The sequence below is a fragment of the Sparus aurata genome, chromosome 24 (assembly GCF_900880675.1).
Source record: "Sparus aurata chromosome 24, fSpaAur1.1, whole genome shotgun sequence".
Lineage (NCBI taxonomy): Eukaryota > Metazoa > Chordata > Actinopteri > Spariformes > Sparidae > Sparus > Sparus aurata.
The window spans coordinates 4,713,345-4,733,998 of record NC_044210.1 but is presented as its reverse complement, the minus strand read 5'-3'; the positions used below and the strand labels follow the sequence as shown (position 1 = coordinate 4,733,998).

Sequence of the window (20,654 nt, the reverse complement as noted above, 5' to 3'; positions counted from 1 at the left end):
CCGGTCATTACTTTCAAAATAATAACATAAACAGACTCGGTAATGAAAGCTTTGGGACATTTTTCTAAGTTATATGTTCACGCATTTCATGCAAAAACGCGTTCCTCAAGACTATTAGGCCTAGTTCACCTTCTATAACAGGTAAGAATCAGTGATGAATTAAAACAGACACATTATATAAGGTATTGAAAGAAATCGTGTTTAATTGTCATAAAACAAATAATATGCAGCATCCATAGTTAATTATATTTCAAAGCAAATATGCTATAGCTCATAGATAATGTGGCTGATAAGTGTAAGAGTTTTAAAAAGTAGACCTTTAAAAAACGGTTGCAACGTCTCCTATGATCTAATTTCACCGTGGTTTTAAGTATAAGTTGTGTTTCTATTTAAAGAAAAGAAGACTGCATTTGTCAAATCATTTTGATTAAATGAATTGACCACTTGATGGCAGCAACAGGTGGCAAAATGAAAGAAGCATGGAATCAGAATATTAGGCGGTAAATAAGGACGCAGCGTATTATCATGACATGAAGGTAAACATTTTTGTCAGGAGAGCGAGTTTATAATGTATCTAATGCATTAGAAAAGAACCCAAATCCTATTATGCTTTAACTTTGAAAGACCGTCTTCCGGTGACGCTCTGTAACTATCGCTAGTTTCACGCAGCTGGAGCGGCGCGCGGCTGCACGCGCGCCTCGCGCCTCTGTCAGCGGAATACAAACGGACGTTTTTCAGAGGAGGAGAGGGACACAACTGCTTTCTGGGCCATCGCTCTCCTTTTCAGAGGGGTTTATTTTTCTGTCGGACTCGCCTGTTGACCATGGGAACACAAAGTGACGCCCGGGCTCCGGTGAGGGGAGCCGTTCAGTGACAGCTGCTGTTATCTGACTGACAGACAGACCGGTGAGACGTGACGGACAGGTGAACCGCTGTACGTTTTCAAACCAATGGCCCGGGCTGTAGCGACAACACCAAATATGCTGTAACGTGAAGTGGTGTGTTTATTTCGGACTTTACCGTGTTGTGGCTGAAGTATGGGGCCGTTATAGCTGGGGAAAGCGGAGCCTGGAGGTTTGCGTCTGGGTTTTGTCTGCGCTCCGTCCCCTCCGGTGGACACAGCTGAGGAGGAGACTGGAGACACGGACGGAGACGGGGCTGTTTTTGTGTCGGCTGTTACGGCGGAGACATGGCAGCGGCGATAGCCAGCGGTTTGATCCGGCAGAAGCGACAGGCGAGGGAGCAACACGCCCACCGACCGACCACTCACCGGCGGCGGAAGAGCCCCGGTAAGAAGCAGGGGCTGTGCAACGGGAACCTGGTCGACATCTTCTCCAAAGTCCGAATATTTGGCCTGAAGAAGAGGAGACTACGGCGGCAAGGTGCGAGGCGCACAGACGCGCACATGCACGCACGCAGACACACGCCGATATATTGATATGCTTGTGTGCGCGCGCGCGCGCCCACCGCACGCATATACACTTTTTACGCTCACACAACCACCTTCACACATGCACGCCCTGGGTCGCGCGCCCACACGCGCACACAGTACACCCCAATCATGCATAAACACAGGCTGGCAGACTTGCCCTCCTCTCTCTCTCTCTCTCTCTCTCTCTCTCTTTTGTGGTGACACACACGCACGCACACACACACACACGCACACGCACTGTCATGTCTTGTAGTGCCCTATGGTTCAGTAGTTTTCAGGTGCATCCATTATTGAAGCCACAGATTAGTCTGTCTAGTCTGTCTCTCTCTCCGCCTGTCTCCCTGTGCATCTCTACCTCGCTCGCTCATGTTCAGCTCATAATTTATAATAAAAGCCTGTGTCACCACGATCAGGATGGCAGACTTTCAACCCAATGACAGGAACAAAACTAACACCTCTCTCTTATTTTGAAATGGAACCTCTCCTCTGTGTAATTCTGACATTTCTCTTGTGACAAGGGGAAACAGGTTTTTGTTATGTGGGGGTCGAAAAAGTAAAAAAAAAAAAAAAAAAAAAGAAAAGAAAAAAAAAGCCCACCGTTCAGATCTCAAGTCAGTCCTGACAAACATCATTGTTAAACTGGGACAGATCTGGCTCTCAGCGTGCAGCAGGAGTGATCAGACCCGGGAGTGAATGCAGATTAATGAGAATGTTGTGATTGTGTGCTATGGAAAAGCGTTCAATAGCCGAGGCGATAAGTGGCGCTGTAATCAATTGATTGTGTGAGAAGCCAGCAGGTGACGGAGGAAGGGAGGAGGGAAGGAGGCAGGGAACGAGGGACAGAGGAGAGGAGAGGAGAGGAGAGGAGGGCGAACGTGAGGAGTCATGTAGATAAAAATTGGTTTTCACCAGTTTGGTCTGGTGAGTATCAGGAATATTTTAGCGCCACATTCCAGATTGCGGTGGGAGTTTTCTCCTCACCTTCCTTTCCTCTCTGTCTTTTCCTTCCTTCTTTCTTTTCGTCACCTCCTTTCCCTGCGTCTCCCCTTCAGTGGCTCTGATTTTTTCACTGTCTGTTCGTTTCTTCCCTGCAACCTTGCGTTCTACTTTTACCCACTTCTGTCTCCTTCCACCCTTCATCAACAACCTTAATTTCCTCCTCCATTTTCCATCTTTTTTGTCACCTTTCTCCATTCCCTTCTTTCTTCTAGGATCATTTCGCTTTCCCCCCCTTGTTCCCTTCGACCTGTCTTTTATCAAGACGAACAGCTTCCTCTCCTCTTTCCATCTCTACCCTCCTTTCTTTTTCGTCATGTCCTCCCCTAGGTTAACCTTAGTTCCTCTGCATTTTTAATCCCCCCTTCTCTTCCCTCTTGGCCTTTGCGTCACCCCTCTACCTTACCTTGTTTTCCCTCCTCCTTTAACTGCTCTTCCCCTCCCTCAACTCTTCTGGACCTTCAAAAGTCACCCCTTCTTATGTCATCCCACCCTCCCTCCCATCTTTTCATCACTCCCAGACTTGCTCTTCTCGTTTCATTGTCTGTCTTGTCTCCTTTTCCCTTTTTTCTTCTCCTGTATTTCACATCCTGTCCCTTCCATTGTCCTTTTTCCTTTCCTTCGTCATTTCCCTTCCTACCCTCCTCTTTTTCTCTTTCCCTTTCGTCACCTTTCGCTCTTATCTAATTTTTAGCCTTCATGTTCTCCTCCCCCGAATCTTCCCATCCAACGTTCCATCTCTTCCTCCTGATTTTGTTTTTTCCTCTCCTCCCCATCCTATCTCGTCACCTTTTCTGCCCTTCTTTTCTTTTTTCTCTTCCCGTTTTCACCTGTCTCCTCCTCCTCCTAATCTCTCCACTCGACCACCCTTCCTCCTCTCCATCATTATCGTCTTCTTTTCATCCCCCCATCCCTTCTTTCATATTTAGAAAAAATGGATGGCAACAGCCTCTTCTCTCCTCTCCCCTCTCTGTCTTTGTGTCTCCTCGTCCTCTCATGGCCATTCTTCAGCTCCTCTGCAGTTTAGTTCCTTGTTTCTCTTTTACCCCCCTTTTCTCACCTTTCTACCATTTCATCGGTCCTTCCAGCTTCAATTTATTTTTTTCCCTCCCCTCCTTTCTCCATTCGTCCCTTCTGTCTCTCCCTCCTCTGTGTTCCCAGCTGTGAGAGCTGCTGGTGAAAGCTTGGCAACGTCTACATTGTCGCGCTCTCCCTGCGAGTGTGTGTGTGTGTGTGTTTGTGTATGTGCGAGAGAGATTTGCCAACATCCCCTACTGTCTTCCAGAGGTTTTGTGAAGGAGAGACAGGCAGACTCAAACTGATCTGCAGCCTTCATGACTCGATCAAAGATGTGGTTTAATACAGCTTAAATTTGCGGTGTAGTGTTAAACTGACACGGAGGCAAAATTGGGGTTAGGAAAAGACCACGTCCTTGCTTAAAATACCCTGTTCTGTCCCAGTGTGTCATCAAAAACATCTGGTTTTGTTGCCACAAATGTCCCAACACCTGTGGTTTTAAGCTTACAAATGTTAAAATGCCGTCCAAAGAACTGGCCTTGGGCTTGGCTCACTTCTCGTCTCACTGGAATGCCAACTCCTGCTCCTCCCAGCTCACAAATGTCAGCTCATACACATGCACCTGATACCATAGGTGCTGTCGCGATGTTAATATGGTATGTATTTCACACACAGATCTGAACATATGCACGGTTTGCAGAGATGTAAAATGCCCATATTTTATCCTGGTGACTGGGTTGTTGTTGTTGAGCCTGAGTGGAGAATTCATGGCACCGGTGTGGGAGGATTTATACTCAACAGTATTTCAATCTTGCAGGGAAATCAGCCTCATTAAAGCTCTTCCAGCCCACCTAAAACTACTTAACCAGTCACATATTGAATGTAGGATTTTGGTTGTGACATTATGCGCAGGAATTCCCCGCCAAATTAAATCAGATTCAGTGCCGCAACATATTGGCTTTAGGTGGCTTGATGTGGCCATGGAGAATTCCCATCAGCTGAGTCACAACACAAGCCAAGAACAGTTTTTACAAGTCTTTTTTTCCCCAAGTCTGATTTTTTTCATTCTGCTGCTGAAATTCACCTGCTGTAATATATACATATCCAATGGGGGGGGGGTTTAATCCAACTGAAAGACAGATGCTTAAATGCAAAGCCAGGCTGGGAAGAATACAACACAGACATTTTAAATGATGTTTCAACAATTAAAAAGACAAAAGAGGTGCAGAAGACGTGACACATCCTTGAAAAAGATAAGAGAGGATGAATTACGTTTCCAGCAGCTTCCTCTGGCCGTGCGTCATACAAACAAGGGCAGAGAGATTGAAATGTGACTGATTTCAGTCTGCGGTGGGCAGTGTGTGTGCTGATTTCTTTTCCGCTCTGACAGACGGATGCTGGGCAGGTAGTTTGGATCAGAAAGCAGCGAGAAATACCACAGCTGTCAGTCTGACTGATATTTACTTAATGCACGGAAATATGGACTGCTGTGAAGATGCAGCTGAGGTGACGAGGGTGCGAGAAATGATCATTACTGGTTCATGTTTCAGTAGTTTTTAATGAATTATTACATCTAAAATCAATAGGATTCTTAGTTCATTACATAGTTTTGTTGTGTATTGTGTCATGCATTCAAGTACTAAAGCCGCATGGACTAAATGACACTCTGTCGCCCTCGTCCATCGTCATAAACCCTGCGTAGTGACCGAGAGGATGCGATCACGGACATGCGCCGAGAAACATTCACTGCTGAGATGGGTTAAGTGATGCAAGAGGACCTGTTGCACTTTTTCAGGCACCTTGTCAGGATACCCCTGTGGAGTCCTTGAGGAAATCAAACATCCTAAAAAAAAATGATTATTTAAGTCAGCATTGGAAGAAAATGTAATACTTTTCCCAGCTGATCACCTTGAGAATGTTCTTGAGAAGGAGCAAGAGGAGGATACTAAAAAAAGGGCTGCATCTATCGGTTGTTTTTTTATTGATTAATATAGTGATTATTTTTTCCATTATGATGAAGCTGATGAAAAAACATTTAACATTAGAAAATCAGTTACTACTAATAGAAACATGTTCTACATAGACAAATTGAAAATTGATTAAGTTGACATGCTACCTCAGCCCTAAAATGAAAATACATCTCAGCTCAAGCTGCAAAAATCATCGAATAGTCGATCTAAAGAAAATGAATTGCCTATTTTAACAATTGAAGTATCTTTTTAGTCATCATTTAAGCAAAAATGTCAAACTTTTGCTACTCTCAGCTTATTGAATTCAAGGCTTTGCTGCCTTTTGATGTCATATATTACAGTACATTGAGAGTCTTTGGCTTTTGGAGTTTTGCAGTTTTGTTTTATTTTTTGAATTTTGGACAGTTGGTTCGACAAAAGAAGCGAATTTAAAGATTTTTTTTGGTTCATGGAGATTGTCATGAGCATGTTTGAGTTTTCGGGGAATTTTACAGACTGAACACTTGATTAACGGTAAAACTAATCAGCAAATGAATCAATGGTAAAAAAAAAAAACACTGGTTGCACCTGGAATCTCAGCTGCTGTCGTCACACAATCCTGACCCCGGCTTGAAAAGGGACAGAGAATCACTATCGGTAAAATCAGTTTCAAAAGACTAGAAAATCAATGCTAATGTTTATCACATTAAGGCCACTACTTGTAATTTATGTTTCTCAGTGCCACGTCGCTCTGTGTTTCACCTGTGTAGGTCGATATTTTATTCCTGTGATGGACTTGCTTTCTGCGCGGGGTGTTCCCCTGCCTTTCAACCAATGCATTGTATTCTTGTCAAGGCTGGAAAAGACCAAACAGCAGTAAAGCTGAAGGCGATGGTATGTGATTTAGACTAAGCATTATGAATAGAATGTCTCATTAGAATAAATTCAGGTGAAGATCTTTAACTGCTTGTTAGTATAGGTACATAATCAAACAAAGTGCGCCATTGCTGCCATGTTAGAGGTGAAGGACATTTACTGTAGCGGAACCAGATCCAAATGATTTCTAACACGTAATCTGCCCGCTTTTCAGCACCACAAGTGTTTCTTTAATCACCAATCACTCCGATGTAAATGAGGATAAAATGGTTGCACTCATTTGCTGCTGGTGAATTTTTCACTTGGGTGCAGTTGCTTTGTGAGATTGTGTGTGTGTGCGTGTATGTAAAAATGAGAGTCTTCAGCGCATCACTTGTATGAGACACCCATGTTGATGTTTTATACCGTGTTAAACACTGTGTTTAGACTCAGACTGGGGCGAATTAACAGACAATACGACATGTCAAATCAGCGTGGCTGCTTGACGGGCTGACTGATTGAATGAGATCACATTATGGTGGGACTATAGCTGTGTGTGTGTGTGTGTGTGTGTGTGTGTGTCTGTGTGGATGGGGGAATACCCTTTCACTGGAACAGTCTGGAATCACGAGACTGTTGCCGTGACAACGCGAGAATGGGAATTTCCCTAGTAACAGACAGGGCGAGGAGATTCTGGGAAGAGTGGGAATATCACCTTGCCGACTGTAGGAATGTCACCGTGGCAACGGTTGAATATGAGTAAATAGATAATGGGATGTTAGGAGGATGAATAGACACAAATGGATGATGAGTTGATGCTGAGTAAATGCGGTCCCCTGTGGAGAATGATTGATTTTTCATCTGTACAGCAGGGATCTATGCAAACACCAACAATAACTCTGACTCCATTTCAGACTGTAATTGTACTTACAATAAAGCTCAATGATGTGATTTAAAATCTATATCAGAATAAACAATATCATAAGACATATTTTCAGTTTTCAACAGTTTTTTAAAAACATCAGTGCGATATATCTCTTTCACAGTCTTCTGTTACACAGTATGATCAGTTAACGGTTCTGGATTGTGATTATAATTATTGATTAATAGTACTCGACAGATTAATCAACAATGAAAGTAATCGTTAGCTGCGCTGAGATTTTAAATTTTACGGTGGTTAATTTTTCATTGTACAACACAGGGTTGCATGACAAAATGAAGGTTTGCAAACTCCTTTATGCTACACAAACACAGAACACATACACAGTCCTCTATCATCTTGAGACAATCTGTCTGCACGGTTACATATTCCATATGTATGGAGACCATACACAGTACTCTGTAGAGCACTCTGGTGGCAAGGAAGTCTTACTCAGATACCAGGGTCAGAAATCCCTGGGAGAGTGTGGGGAGCTCCTTGGTCTCCTCGCTGTGTGTTTGACAGAGTCCCCTTACATTTGGAATGAGTTGATATGACAGACAATGTTCAGTTACACTGTAACCTTGGTTTGACAAGTGAAGAGACTACATCTCCCAGTGAATGCGGCTTGTAATCTGTTCCAGTCAATGTTAATCAGTGAAATCATGCACAGCAAGGCACTTGAAACTACACATTGGTGTGTTTTAAAGAGATATTCATGTCAACTGCCCCAGTGGGTCAGTTTGTCATTCTACACCTCAAGGCTGTTCAATAAAATGTTAGTAAGTTGTAGTCCCTTTATGGGACACGAGAAAAAATGTTTTTATGATGGAGTGTTGAGGACGAGTTCACGAGTCTCGCAGCCTGAGTAAAGAGAAGTTCTGTAGTCTGGTATGAGAACCACTGTATCTTTTGCCAGATGACAGCCGAGTCAACAGATTTATAAATTGGTTCCGAAAATTAATAACATGTGAATCGCAGAAATAGAGGTTTAATTGGAAATTAGCACACAATAACACTGAGATTGTTTTCATACTGGTTATCATAAGTCTCTACACCTTTATACTGTTACAAATGGTATGATACGTCTGTTGATGCGATACATTTTGGTATTGTTGGGTCTGCACCACATGGTTCAGACAATAGAGAGACCTACAGGTAAAACCAAAAGCCAAACAGTCCTAACCTGAAGAGAGGCATCAGCGAAGCAATGGCGGACCTCTGAGAGGAAAACTGAAGGACATTTCAGTAACGGGGTCCCACAGCATGCATGGCAACGTATTCAGCACCGCACAAACCACAAAAGCAGCAAAGACCAAACTACTAGCAGCAGCGACTCATTAGTGGTGGAGCTCAAGCACTTCTTTGCATGCTTCAAGGTGAGCACAGCGACCAACTACCAGCAGCCTGGCACTTACTGTTCACTACACTTACTGCACTGATGATGTCAGGAGGGTGCTTCGTGTTGGAAGGGTGCTTCGTGTTGTCGACCCCAGGAAGCTGCCGGTCCAGACAGGAATCCAGAGGACCTCTTGATTCTCTACAACCAGACTGCACACCAACCCACACCACAACCTGAAATGTTTAAGACTTAAGCAATCAATCTGCATACAAGGGTGAGGTCAGCAAACTGTCACAGTGTTCTTTTAGCACCAGTCTGACTCTACTCAACACCTCCAAAACAAAGGAGATGATCATCAGCTTCAGGAAACAGAAAGAGGAACCTGCTCCCATACATCGGAAGAGATGGAGTGGAGAGGGTGACCAACTTTAGATTTCTTGGCACTCACATCTCCCAGGCCCTCACATGGACTGTCAACACAACCTAGTAACAGGGCACAGAAGAAACTATTCTACCCGAGGACAGTGGGAGGACAGACAACCTGTCCCATCAGCTACTGGTGTCCTTTTATCCCTGCTTTGTAGAAAGCATACTCACCTACGGCATCTCGGTATGCCAGCTGTACTGTGGCTGATAAAACAGCTCCACAGAGAGTCATAAGATCAGCACAGAAAATCCCCAACACTGAGCTGCCTTCACTTGAAGACATGTGCATGACCCGATGTCTTTGTCCGGCCACCAACATCATCAAAGACTCATCGCGCGCTGCTCTCTGGGAGGCGCTACTGGCCCATCAACACTCTCACTTCCAGATTACGGAACAGTTTTCATCCATGGGGGATCAAAGGTTTGAACTCCAAAAAAACTTGCAGTAAACGATGCAAACGTAAGCACTTTTGGCACAAAGTGAACTTTTCTCCTGTATGATTTCTCATGAGTCTCCTCAGACCTTATGATGCATGAACTATGTGTGAGCTTCTCACTTTTAATTGAAGCATTTTGTGACCTTGAGACCGAAAAATCGACTTTCTTTAGAATAGCTTTAAGATTTTGCCTACATTAGATCTGCATAGTGTTAATTTCATTGACTTAATTCACACACAGTGGCTTGCCTCGCCTTTCTGTCCCTCTCTCCGTTGTGTTGTTTGTGTACCAGCGACGTTATCTCCTTTCTTTGTCAGCAGTAAGTTTTACCAAGTCGACCATAAACACGACTTGTATGGAGGATGTTTGTTGTTAATTATGTAGCCAGTCAGAACTACCATGCACTGAATGACATCGCAACAACCCAGCGCACTTTCAAGTTTTTACAAAAACAACTACATAAGTAGGCCAACATTAAAATAGAGAGGTTGCATGACAATCAGTGTGTTTACGGGAGGGATGTAAGACCAGGGAGTGAAAACGCTGTGTCCCAGTTCTCTTCTTTTCTTTTAACCATATTGTGCAGTCCTTACATTGATATGTATGTGATATTTTCTTTATGTTTAGCCTCTACTGTGGTTGAGCAGGCTATAGAGTTACATTGTTTGGTTATTTGTCTGTTTTAAGTGTGTTCGTTGTTAATATTTCCGACTTTGTTATGCTGCAATCTGTAAAAATAAAATCAAATAAAACCTTTTTTGTCCAACAAAAGTTCTCAAATGCAAAATGTTGTTCAACACGTTGTTTAATATTCAACAGCAATCAGTCCAGCTCTCTGGCTGTTATACTGTCTGTCGAGTCTGCTGAGCCCAGCTCAGCTAACGGAGCTAACTTGTAGCGACGGTACGCAGTAGTTGGGGAACACTGTAAATTACAAAGAGTTGATGCAGAGCAAAAATACTATGACAGCGAGCATTTCTCAACATGTGATGTGCACATAACTACACCCCTCCTCGTGTTGAGAGACGCTTGCCTGCAAATGTAAAAGCTTTCTTTCTCATTTAACTTAGCTTCATCATTGACTGCACATTACAACATGCTAAGCAGTGTGCTGGGAGTTTTGTCAGTCCGAGTGCTGGTTGCAAGCTTCACTGCTCCCCTCCCCTCCTTCTCCCCTGCTGCACAAGATGGATCCTTCACGGAGACGGAAAACACCCCTGCTCTCCCTCTCTCTCTCTCTCTCTCTCTTTCTCTCTCTCTCTCTCTCAGTCTCTCTCTCTCTTCATAAACTGGGTCAGACCTGTCTTTCTTCCGTCCCTGTGCATTAGGGTATACCTTTACGCATTCGCTCTCGGCCTCACGCACACATGTTCAAAGGGGATTCCCACCCTGCCCTGGCTGCGCCGGAGAAGGCGACGCCGGCGATGTCTTCGTGGAAGGGAAAAATGGGTGTGGTCAAATGTGTGCGTGAGCGATATTAGACAATCAGTGTCACCGAACTAACGTGAGTGTTTGTGTGGAAAAAGCGTGCTGTCTTTCCACAGAGAGCACCGAGAATAGGATGGAAAAAAAGCCTGCCTGTACCTGCCGAAGAAGCAGTAGCATTATATCGCCTACCGCAGGTGTTTCCTTCTTTATCTAGTGACTCAGTCGGTCGTTGTCTCTTAGCTCCTTCCCATCGCCTTTGTCACTCTTTCATTGTGTCAGCCTGACAGTGAGACACAAGAACCAAACAGCGAAAGGCTAAAGAGTAGTTTAAATACAGCATTTAATTAACAAAATTCATTATGTGTCCTCCGTGCCATGACCTCCCAAGTCGGGTGAAGTTTGATAGTCGACAAAACATTTCCCGAGCTTAACAACAAATCAACATCGGAGCCTTCTCCTCAACAACTGAAGTAGCGGGAACTTGTTGTCTGCTGTACTTAAAAGTCTCTCAAAGCCCGTCTTAAATTGATTTGAAAAGACATTATTTTACCCACGAAATTCGCCGTTGAGCTTGTGCACCCACTTTTGATGCTACATTGAAGATTTTGGTTTTAAATCAGGGTGTAAATAACATCTTTTTAAACCAACTTGGGATCTCGGGGCTTCATTACATTAGATGAGCTGTATGCATCCATTACACATGCTTTTGGGGGGTATAATGACTTGATTTTCACTTTTGGGCAAACTTATCTTTAAAAACCTAAAACATCGCAGTTAACCCCCCTCAGAGATCCACACAATTATTTATGTTTTGATAAATGGAACTGTGCCTACATATCTATATTTTGATCAACAGATAATATAGTAGATGCAAAGCCATTATGAAGCTGCTCTAGACCATCAGAGCTTCAGACATAATTTGTCACTGTTATTCAAGTGGAACAATGACCATGCAGAAAGGATTAGTCCAAGAATTCTGTAATGGATTGGATGTGCCTGACTAGTCTCCCTGCAGGAAGTCCCTCAGGATGCAGCGTGTGGCCACATTGTGCTTTAATGGCAACCTGTATTCTATCTCAAACGGTGCTCACGGGAAGAATTGATTTCTGGGGCATTCATTTGTAGATAAATCATTTACAAATCATTATGTTGATGCCGACAGAACTTATCGCTCGTTATATTTGCTGGATTACATGTAAGGGCTGTATTATAATGCAGCATCTAGCAGATCTTTTCAACTGATCGCCCTGTGCCCATGTCTGTTTCTTTGTTGTGCAGAACCACAGCTGAAGGGCATAGTGACCAGGTTGTTCTGTAGGCAGGGCTTCTATCTCCAGATGGGCCAGGATGGAAGTATGGACGGGACCAAAGACGACAGCACCAACTCCTGTAAGTACGCACGCCACACGTGCACACACATACACCGCCAGCAGTCAACAGCGAAACCACAGATACGTCCAAGGTTGACATTTGTACCAAACGTGGCATATGATGTTTAAATGATATGCTTATTAGTGACCTTTGGCATCAGGAGGTGGAGGGCATGGTGGTGGCTTTATTACAATCCAACAAGGCTGCCAAATGGAAGCGGCAGCTCTAATCAGACCAGTGCATATTGTCAAGGTCACCTGGGGACATTTCCAGCTGTTTAGTGGTGTCAATAACAGGATCTTTAAGCCAACCAATGTAATTTTTCCTAACCCTGACCAAGTGTTTTTTGTGCATGAACCTAACACAGCTTTGTGACAAGAGAGAAATACTGAATTCAACCTAAATAACCTGACGTTGCCACATAAAGAAACGCTCAGTTTCAACTTGTGGTTTTGTAGAAGAAAATACCCAACCTACAATTTTATTTTGCCGATAGCAGTTGCCTTCCAAATGTCTGATATTCTCTCCTGGAACTGATTCGATGCTTAAATCACTCAATTTATGAAACAACAAAAAAGTTATGAGCTTTCAAAACAATATGGAACTTTTTTTTATTTGACATCGTGCAGTGTGTTTCCAAAGAGCACAACAACGCAGAGGAGGGGAATTAGATTTTTAGGGCTTCGTTTATTGGACCCCTGCACCCAGCACTGCCCTCAGGAAGGAGCTGCAGACGGATGACTTATTGATTAATTTGGCTTTTTCTATATTCTGATGCACTTGGCTAAGAGATAATCAAATGCTAATCAGTTATCACCACAAGTGTCCTGTCCACATTGGCTGAGCCGGTTGCTCTCTGCCGTCTCGTATTGCAGCAATGTCCCACTTGTTTACTATGATTTTTTTCATTTTGGAAGTGTCTCCACATCAATCTTTGGCAAATGTTCTCACATCGCCATTTTTTTAAATTTTCTGCCACCGCTCGGCATGTAGATCAAACACAATTTACTGCGGCTCCTTACTTGTTGCCAAGCTTCATTTTCCATTTGTTAGTCAGTTCTTTTTTCCGACTGAGCCATGCTCAGTCAGACGGGAGGTATCAGTGACATTTCCTGCAGCATTTAAAAGGAGGGTTGTTACCATCTCTAATCAGCTGGGTGCACGTCTTTATGTTAATGAAGGCTGTGCATGAGCTCGATGGTGGTTTAGAAAGTGTTATATTTTCCAGGGATGATTACTGGCAGGTGTACTTTTGCATATTTGATTAATTCCTTTGCTCATCCCTGAACGCTGTAAATGTTGGTTGTTAGCGAGATTGAACAACTAGTTCTATGCGACCTTGATTAATGAGGGCAGTGATACACCAGGCGTAATCAGATTTTGATTAGAATAAAAGGCAGCAGGGTTGTTGTATCCAGATATCATGTCCGCTGTCACAGCCTTCATTACTTGTCATTGTTATGTTTTGACTTTATAATATACGACTGAAAAAAAATAAAGACAACTCACGGTGAGGTCTGTGGAGTATCCACTGATGCTTTTGAGCAGCACAAAGAAAAATCTGTCCGTCTCTATTGTGTTGGGGTGGAGGCAGACATTTCAGAACATGGACAAATGAAAGCAATGGATTCCTACACTTTGTCAGCACTAAGTTTCCTGAAAATGTATCCTTTCAACCTTTGTCAGGCATCAAACTCACAGCGTGAAACGTCTTTATACTCGAGCCAGTAGCTGCAAAAACTGAGTGGAATCACAAACACCTTAGACAGTTACTCCGTCAATAATTGATGAAAACACTCTGAAAATGGACCAGTATTCTGTCTTTTCTGTATTTTATTGCTGAGTTTTGTGCACTCTAAAGTCCTTAGTAGGGATGGGCATTGCAAACTAGCTAGGCCACAATATTTTTGAGCAAATGCCTTGATATCCATATTGCGACAATATTGGGGGAATGACATTATGTCTGAATGTTCTAAAAGGACTGCTTATGTACAAAGAGGTAAGATTCCACTTGAATTTGGTTCAACATTGTTTCTGTCATCACAACAGGAGTATATGTGCAGGTTAATCAATAACATTGTATGATAAAAGGCAAAGGGGTTCAAGAGGTGTGGATCCAATTGAACACAGAGGAAGACAACCTTGAAAGGTCACAGCTAATGGTGGCTAATATTTATCAAACACTGGGGTCCAAAAGTCTAAGGCCACATTAAAAAAAAATATATAATTTTCTCACATAAACCTGTAAATAAATATATTTATATTATAATTATAAATAATTTAAGGATTCAGAAAGTAAATAAAGATGTCATCAGACAAATTGTTATTCTAAGCAAAGATGGGGCTTTCTCTGCATCAAATCATGGCCGGGCAGGTCCACTGAACTCTAAAACACTTTGTAGAAACTGGATCAAGTGTAAACCAAGCGTGACCACACCATCAGAAGATCAATACATCAGGCTTAGGTGCCTGAGACTTAGAAAAACGACTTCATCACTGATACAGAATTTGCCAAATAAAGAACACGACTCCAGTCACCAAAAGATCTGTGAAAATCAGACTGTCTTGAGGGTGTCGGGGTCTCAGAGGATGAGTAGCAGTTTCTAAACCACTTCTCAGGAGGGGAAACAAGGCCAAATGCTCGTGGTGGGCTAAGAAATACCGGCATTTCACAAGAGTGAATTCACAGCTCGCTTTTGGAAAGAAAGCCCTTTATACTGATGAATTCAAGTTTGAGCTTTATGGCACGAACTGAACAGTATGTAACGAGACAATCAGGAGAAAGAATGATTCACACTGACAGTGAATTACGATGGTGGGAACAGTAGCAGCTCTTGCCAAATCTCTCAGAGGGAAACCTATTTTGACAATGACTAAGTCAACTTTGGTAAATCAGCTGATAGTGTCACATGACATTGTACCACATGTACATGAGTTCACTCTCAGGAAACCTTTGGATGTAAAGGCAATGACTTGAATGACTGGAAACAGGCACATATTTTGCAGTTACATGGTTCTCACAGGACAGTCAGGTTACGTCCTGTGACACACTGTCTTCAACCTCTTTACACCCTATTGGAAGTGTAAGGGAACATTATTCCTTTAAATAGAATTAAAAATGAGGTGTAAGCCTACATGTGTTTTTGGAGGAGTAGCCTTGTTGATAATGTAAGTAAATTAGTGAATGTCATTCGATAAGCATTAGCCATCTCTAAAGCATTTATTTGTGAAAAGTCCAAGAATATTTATGGAAATAGGTTTGAAATAACAGTTTGCCACAGGCATGTCTATTAAGTACATGTACAGACAGTAACAACAGACACACTTACTGGTAAGGATCACAGGGCAGAAGGAGCTTCTGTTTAACGACAGTCGTGGGACGTCCTAATTCTAAATTCAACAGTAAAATAGTTAAGCAAAACACACAGTAATCCCCCCAATGGCAAAACTTGCAGCTTCGAAGTTTGAACTCGGTAATGATCCATCCTTGAGCTTGAGTCTTAAAGCACCTCCTGCTTTTTATGTTGCTGAAAAAAGTTGTCCGAAGTAGATCTGTTAGCACAAACAAAGCCAGTAAGACTTTTCCAGTTGTTTTGGGGACATTTCCATCGCAAATTAAGTTAATCCACTGGGTCTGTAGTTCCTCAGACGGTTAGAGTAGATAAAGACAGTTGTAATGGTTCAGAGAAACTGGGGTCCCTTGTGTACCTTCCACATGTCTGTATGACAGAGGTTTGCACGAGCAGGGGAAACAGTAGTCACTGAATGTAACTCCAGTGCTATGAGTGTGTGTTTATCCCTTTAGCTGCATGTTATCGCAGCTACAGTAAAGCACATTATTTAAACACACTAACACATTTTGTACAGTGATGACAGTGTCTATAATGTGGCCGAATTTCACACCAGTGACGAAACCATTATACCATACACCCCTAGATTAGAGTATTTGCTCATTTGCTGTGTTAATGCTAACTCTGACTTCTTCACATATGGATTAGCATTATAGTTAGTGAAGCACTCCTGATAAACCTCAAAAATCTTCAAATATCTTCAAATCCAAATGCCATGCAAAAAAAGCTTTTGTAGTTTCTCAGTAAAAGTAATCCACACCTGCCACTGAGAAGCTGGCAGCCATGTTTAGCTTGGTTGTATCAATGCTGCCCTTGTGCAAAACTTGTCTTTTTCTGTATGAACAAAACAAACATTTTCAAAGAGATACGATCGTAATAACACAAGCCCGAGGCATTAGGGGAATGTAGGATGTGAGCGGTGACAGTTGCATCGTCTTAAAAATACCTGGCCATGGAAATCATAGTGTGCCTTTACCGTGACTGCTGTTCTCCAAATAACACTGACCCGATGAAGCTGAGAGCGTGACTGTGCCTTTTGAAGAAATAGACAAGAATAAGATGACATTAAAATCTTATGGAAAAATGAACCTGGTCAAAACATACATTTTATACAGCGGGGCTGAGGCAGGAACATATTCACATTCTTATCCGAAAGCTCTCATGCTTTTTTTTCCCATGTACAAGTATTCCATGTCAGACTCAGTAAACCCTCTGCACAAACTTGTCGTAAGTGCCGTCTATCACTAGCTGTCAGAACTGTGTCTGTGGAGTGACAGAAGTAAAGGAAGGCATGGTTTGATTTGAAGTTAGGTGCCAAAAAGATGTCTTGCTAAAGGAAAATGGCCCATTACTGAGATGATGGAGCTGAGGAGGTTGAGAGGCATGGTAAACGCTCTATCACAGGGGACGTTTGGGCGTCAGGTGCGATGGAAGACGCTTTCCATTACGCACCTCACATTGAATAGTCATTTAATGTTTACTCCAATCTGTTTTTGTCTTAAGCGGCTCAAATACAAACTTAACATTGTCTTCACCTTGATACCTCACTGTATGAGCATTACATATAGCCATGGTTTTGAACTCACAACGTGTTTCATGCAAAAGTCCAGAAACAATGCATTACTTCTGTTTGGGGTATCAGAAACCCCAACCTGGTTGAATGCGATGCTTCATGTGGTCGTCTGTGGCTGAGGAAAGAGGATCATGAAGGTGACTAGACGTAACGTGAATGGAACTTTGAAACGTTTGCCCTTTCTGTAGACATTTCTGCCTGAGTCACATCAGAACATTTTTCATTTCATTTAAATTTTTATTTTCAGCAAGGGTGTTTTTTTGTGTTTTTTAACAATGAAGACAACAACTCCCACAATCCCACGCTACATTTGTTTTTTTGTTTTGTTTCGATTGAGTGGCAGAAATTACATATCGTGCATTTAAGCAGTTATAATTTCATAAGAAAGGCTGTGCATTTCTACATGACTTGACTAAAACATGACATGCTCTCATTGAAGGACTTACGAACACATGTATGTTATGAAGCTTGTTCACTGTGATACAAATCAGTGGCAGTGTGATAAGAAAAAATGGATACTGCTGAAAAATAGCAATGTAGAAAACACCTTTTCCGTTGTTATTCCCCTGGAAGGCCGCACTGCCTCTCCACCTCACCGACTGACCAAACCAGCTGAATAACTGACATTTCTGTTCTCAGAGCACTGCATTGCAACAGGAGAACCGTGCACACATGCACCAGAAACACCCACACACTCTAAGTTTGTCTGTTTTTGTCCTCAGCTCTGTTTAACTTAATTCCTGTGGGTCTGAGAGTTGTGGCCATCCAATCAGTCAAGACTGGCCTCTACATTGCCATGAACGGAGAGGGTCACCTCTACTCATCGGTGAGCATGCACACACACACACACACACACACACACACACACACACACGGACACATATGGTATGCAAGCATGGGACACACAAGGAGGAGGGCGGTCGTAGATCTTGAGATAAATAAAACAAGTCATATCTTTGTCAAATCATTGACGTTAGAGGGAAACAACAATATGGAAGACTGATATGATTTGCAAGAGGGATGACAGAGGTGGGAAGTAAGAGTAAGTAAAGTGGAAGTGAGGTAGAGGAGGAGCGATCGCTGCTAGGAGATCCGCTTGAGTGGAATATGAATTATTTGCATGCTGACTCTTCAGCGAGAGTTCACACTCTTCCACTGGCATATTTTCTCCCTGACAACATCCCCCTTGCACCCCTTCATTTTTAATTTTTTTTTGCTTAGGGTAGTGATGACAGAAGCCAGCGAGGAGGGGAAATGAGGAGAGGAAGACAGAGAGGACGAAGGAAAGGGGATTGAGAGAAGTTACAGGGGGAATAGAAAGGGGTGGGAGGGGAGACGAGATGAAGAGAGGGGATGAAAGGAGGGAAATAAAAGGGAGAGGTGAGGGGAATAAAGGTCAGGACAAATCATAAAAAAAAAGAGTGGGTAGAAAAAATGACTTGGGTGGGAGGCGAAAGAAAGGAGGCGAGGAAGAAATAGGACAAGGACAATGAGAGGGAAAAAAAGGTGGAGCAGAAGAAAGAAAATGGTTGTAGAGAAAAGGCTGTAGACAGAAGAGGAAAATATGGACAGGAAGGAGGAAAAGGTTAGAGACAGTAAAAGAAAAGATGGAGTGAAAGGAGGAAAAGGTTATTGATGGGTGAGGACAAGATAGATAGGAAGCAGGAAAAGGTTGCAGACAGAAGAGAAAAAAAAGGAAACGGAGGAGGAAAGGCCTGTAGACAGGAGGTAGTGGCAGAGAGTAATCAGGGAAGATGTCATAGACAGAAGAAAACATAGAGAGGACTGAGGGCAAAGTTGTAGATAGGAGGAAAAGGTTGAGAGGAAGGAGGAAAAGGTTGTAGACCAAAGAGAAAAAGATAGAGAGGAGGGAGGAAGAGCGGGACAATGTGGAGACGGAGGAGGAAAAGACTGCGGACAGCAGAAAAAAAGATGGTAGAGGATTAGATGGAGAGGAGGGAGGAAAAGGTAGTAGACAGAGGAAGAAGAAATGTAAAGATTAGACAGATGAGGAAAAGATGGAGAGGACGGAGAAAACCGTAGATAGAAGAAAAGATGGCGAGTACGGAGAAAACCGTAGGTAGAGGAGGAAAAGATGGAGAGGATGGAGAAAACAGTAGAGGAGGAAAAGATGGAGAGGAGTGAGGAAAATGTAGATAGAGGAGAAACCATGGAAAGGGGAGGATAAGTTTATAGAGAGATGAGGAAAAGATGGTGCGGAGGGACATGAATAAGAAGGAGCAGAAAAAATATGCAGGCGAAAGAAGAGAACAGAAGAGAAAATAGATGAGAGAAGAAAAAATCGTGAGACAAAGAGATGGGAGGAAGAGAAGGCGTAATCGGGAGGAGAAATAAAGGAGATCTGTGCTGCTCTGCTGGGCTTTCTCAGCCTGTCGCTGAAAGTCACAGATGCATGAGGGCTTCCTGTAAATAATTGAAGAGGGGGAGTCCCCCCCTACACACACACACACACACACACACTCACACAGAGAGTAGAAATCCCCTCTAAAGCTGCGTAGAGGGAAAGTGAGGATGTTTGATCATGTTCCAGCACTCTGAATAGTGTGTATGCAGCTACATGATAACGAATATATAAATTACATACCGCAGGTCTTTTTTATCATGATGTCAGCGCTGCTTGATGTTTAATTGGGTGCTGCACCGGTCCTGGCAGGTGCAGTGTGTTGTAGTGTACGATGGAGACGGCGCCCACAGTGCCTGAAGAGACACTGGTTTACTTTTACGCGTTGTTTAATTCGGTGGTGCAGGTTCAGAGGCCTGTTTGATCCAACACAGTTTGGATCAACTTTCATCTTGACAGGTTAGTTATTATGGAGGAGTCGGTAAGTCGATACAAATCAAATCGAAATAGTCCAGGCTGCATTTTGCCCTTTAAATTCATGCATTTATGTTGCGCGGCAGATGTCAACAGGTCACCTTGTAGTAGGCATGGATTATGTCGACCAATGACCGCTGGTTCTGTTCTAACCCGTCCAAACGAACCTCACCCTGAAATGGTAAATGCACACACCATTGAGTGAGAATAATTGTAATCGGGACATGGTGCACTGAATACTGAACACAGCGTGCATGTAGAAGGTGCTTCTGGGGAAAGAATGTAATTATGATGTTAACTGTATGTAATATTCATTTGGTCGGGTTCTGTTTATGTTTCTGTCTCGCTAAAGCGCATGATTGCGTGCAGTACATTGCAAATCAAAGTGTTATGTCACTGAAAGGTGAAAACAAAATAATATTCAGCACCTGAGCGATACACAAGCCTCCGCAGCCAAGGTTGTGCATTCAAATAAACCTGAAAACCGTGGGATTAGTTTTCTTAGATTTATTTTGAGATTCATAAAAAGGATATCTTACCAAGTGCGACACAGTATGAGATGTTTAATGGTCTAGGATCTATTTGGGATGCAACTAACAATTATATAGCAGCATAATGCTGTGAAAATTGTGATACCAATTTTATCTTTATCTGTATTGACAATCTGTGTCTCAAACATTGAGATTGATGACATTTCCTTGGACAGTGCATCAAGTGCGTTG

General features: G+C 42.8%; 1 protein-coding gene across 2 annotated transcripts in view; it reads left to right on the top strand.

The window, feature by feature from the left end:
* Positions 1 to 20,654, top strand: part of LOC115577109 (fibroblast growth factor 14-like) — a 69,716-nt gene that overhangs the window by 28,133 nt on the left and 20,929 nt on the right. Inside the window, exons 1-3 of one of the 2 annotated variants that reach the window (XM_030409926.1) lie at positions 678 to 1,382; positions 12,081 to 12,191; positions 17,819 to 17,922. In XM_030409926.1, the coding sequence (XP_030265786.1) occupies positions 1,190 to 1,382; positions 12,081 to 12,191; positions 17,819 to 17,922 (408 nt within the window). In that variant the 5' untranslated portion in view covers positions 678 to 1,189. Of the gene's footprint in view, positions 1 to 677; positions 1,383 to 12,080; positions 12,192 to 17,818; positions 17,923 to 20,654 lie in introns of those variants that run through there. The other variant, XM_030409924.1, reaches the window with a different exon arrangement.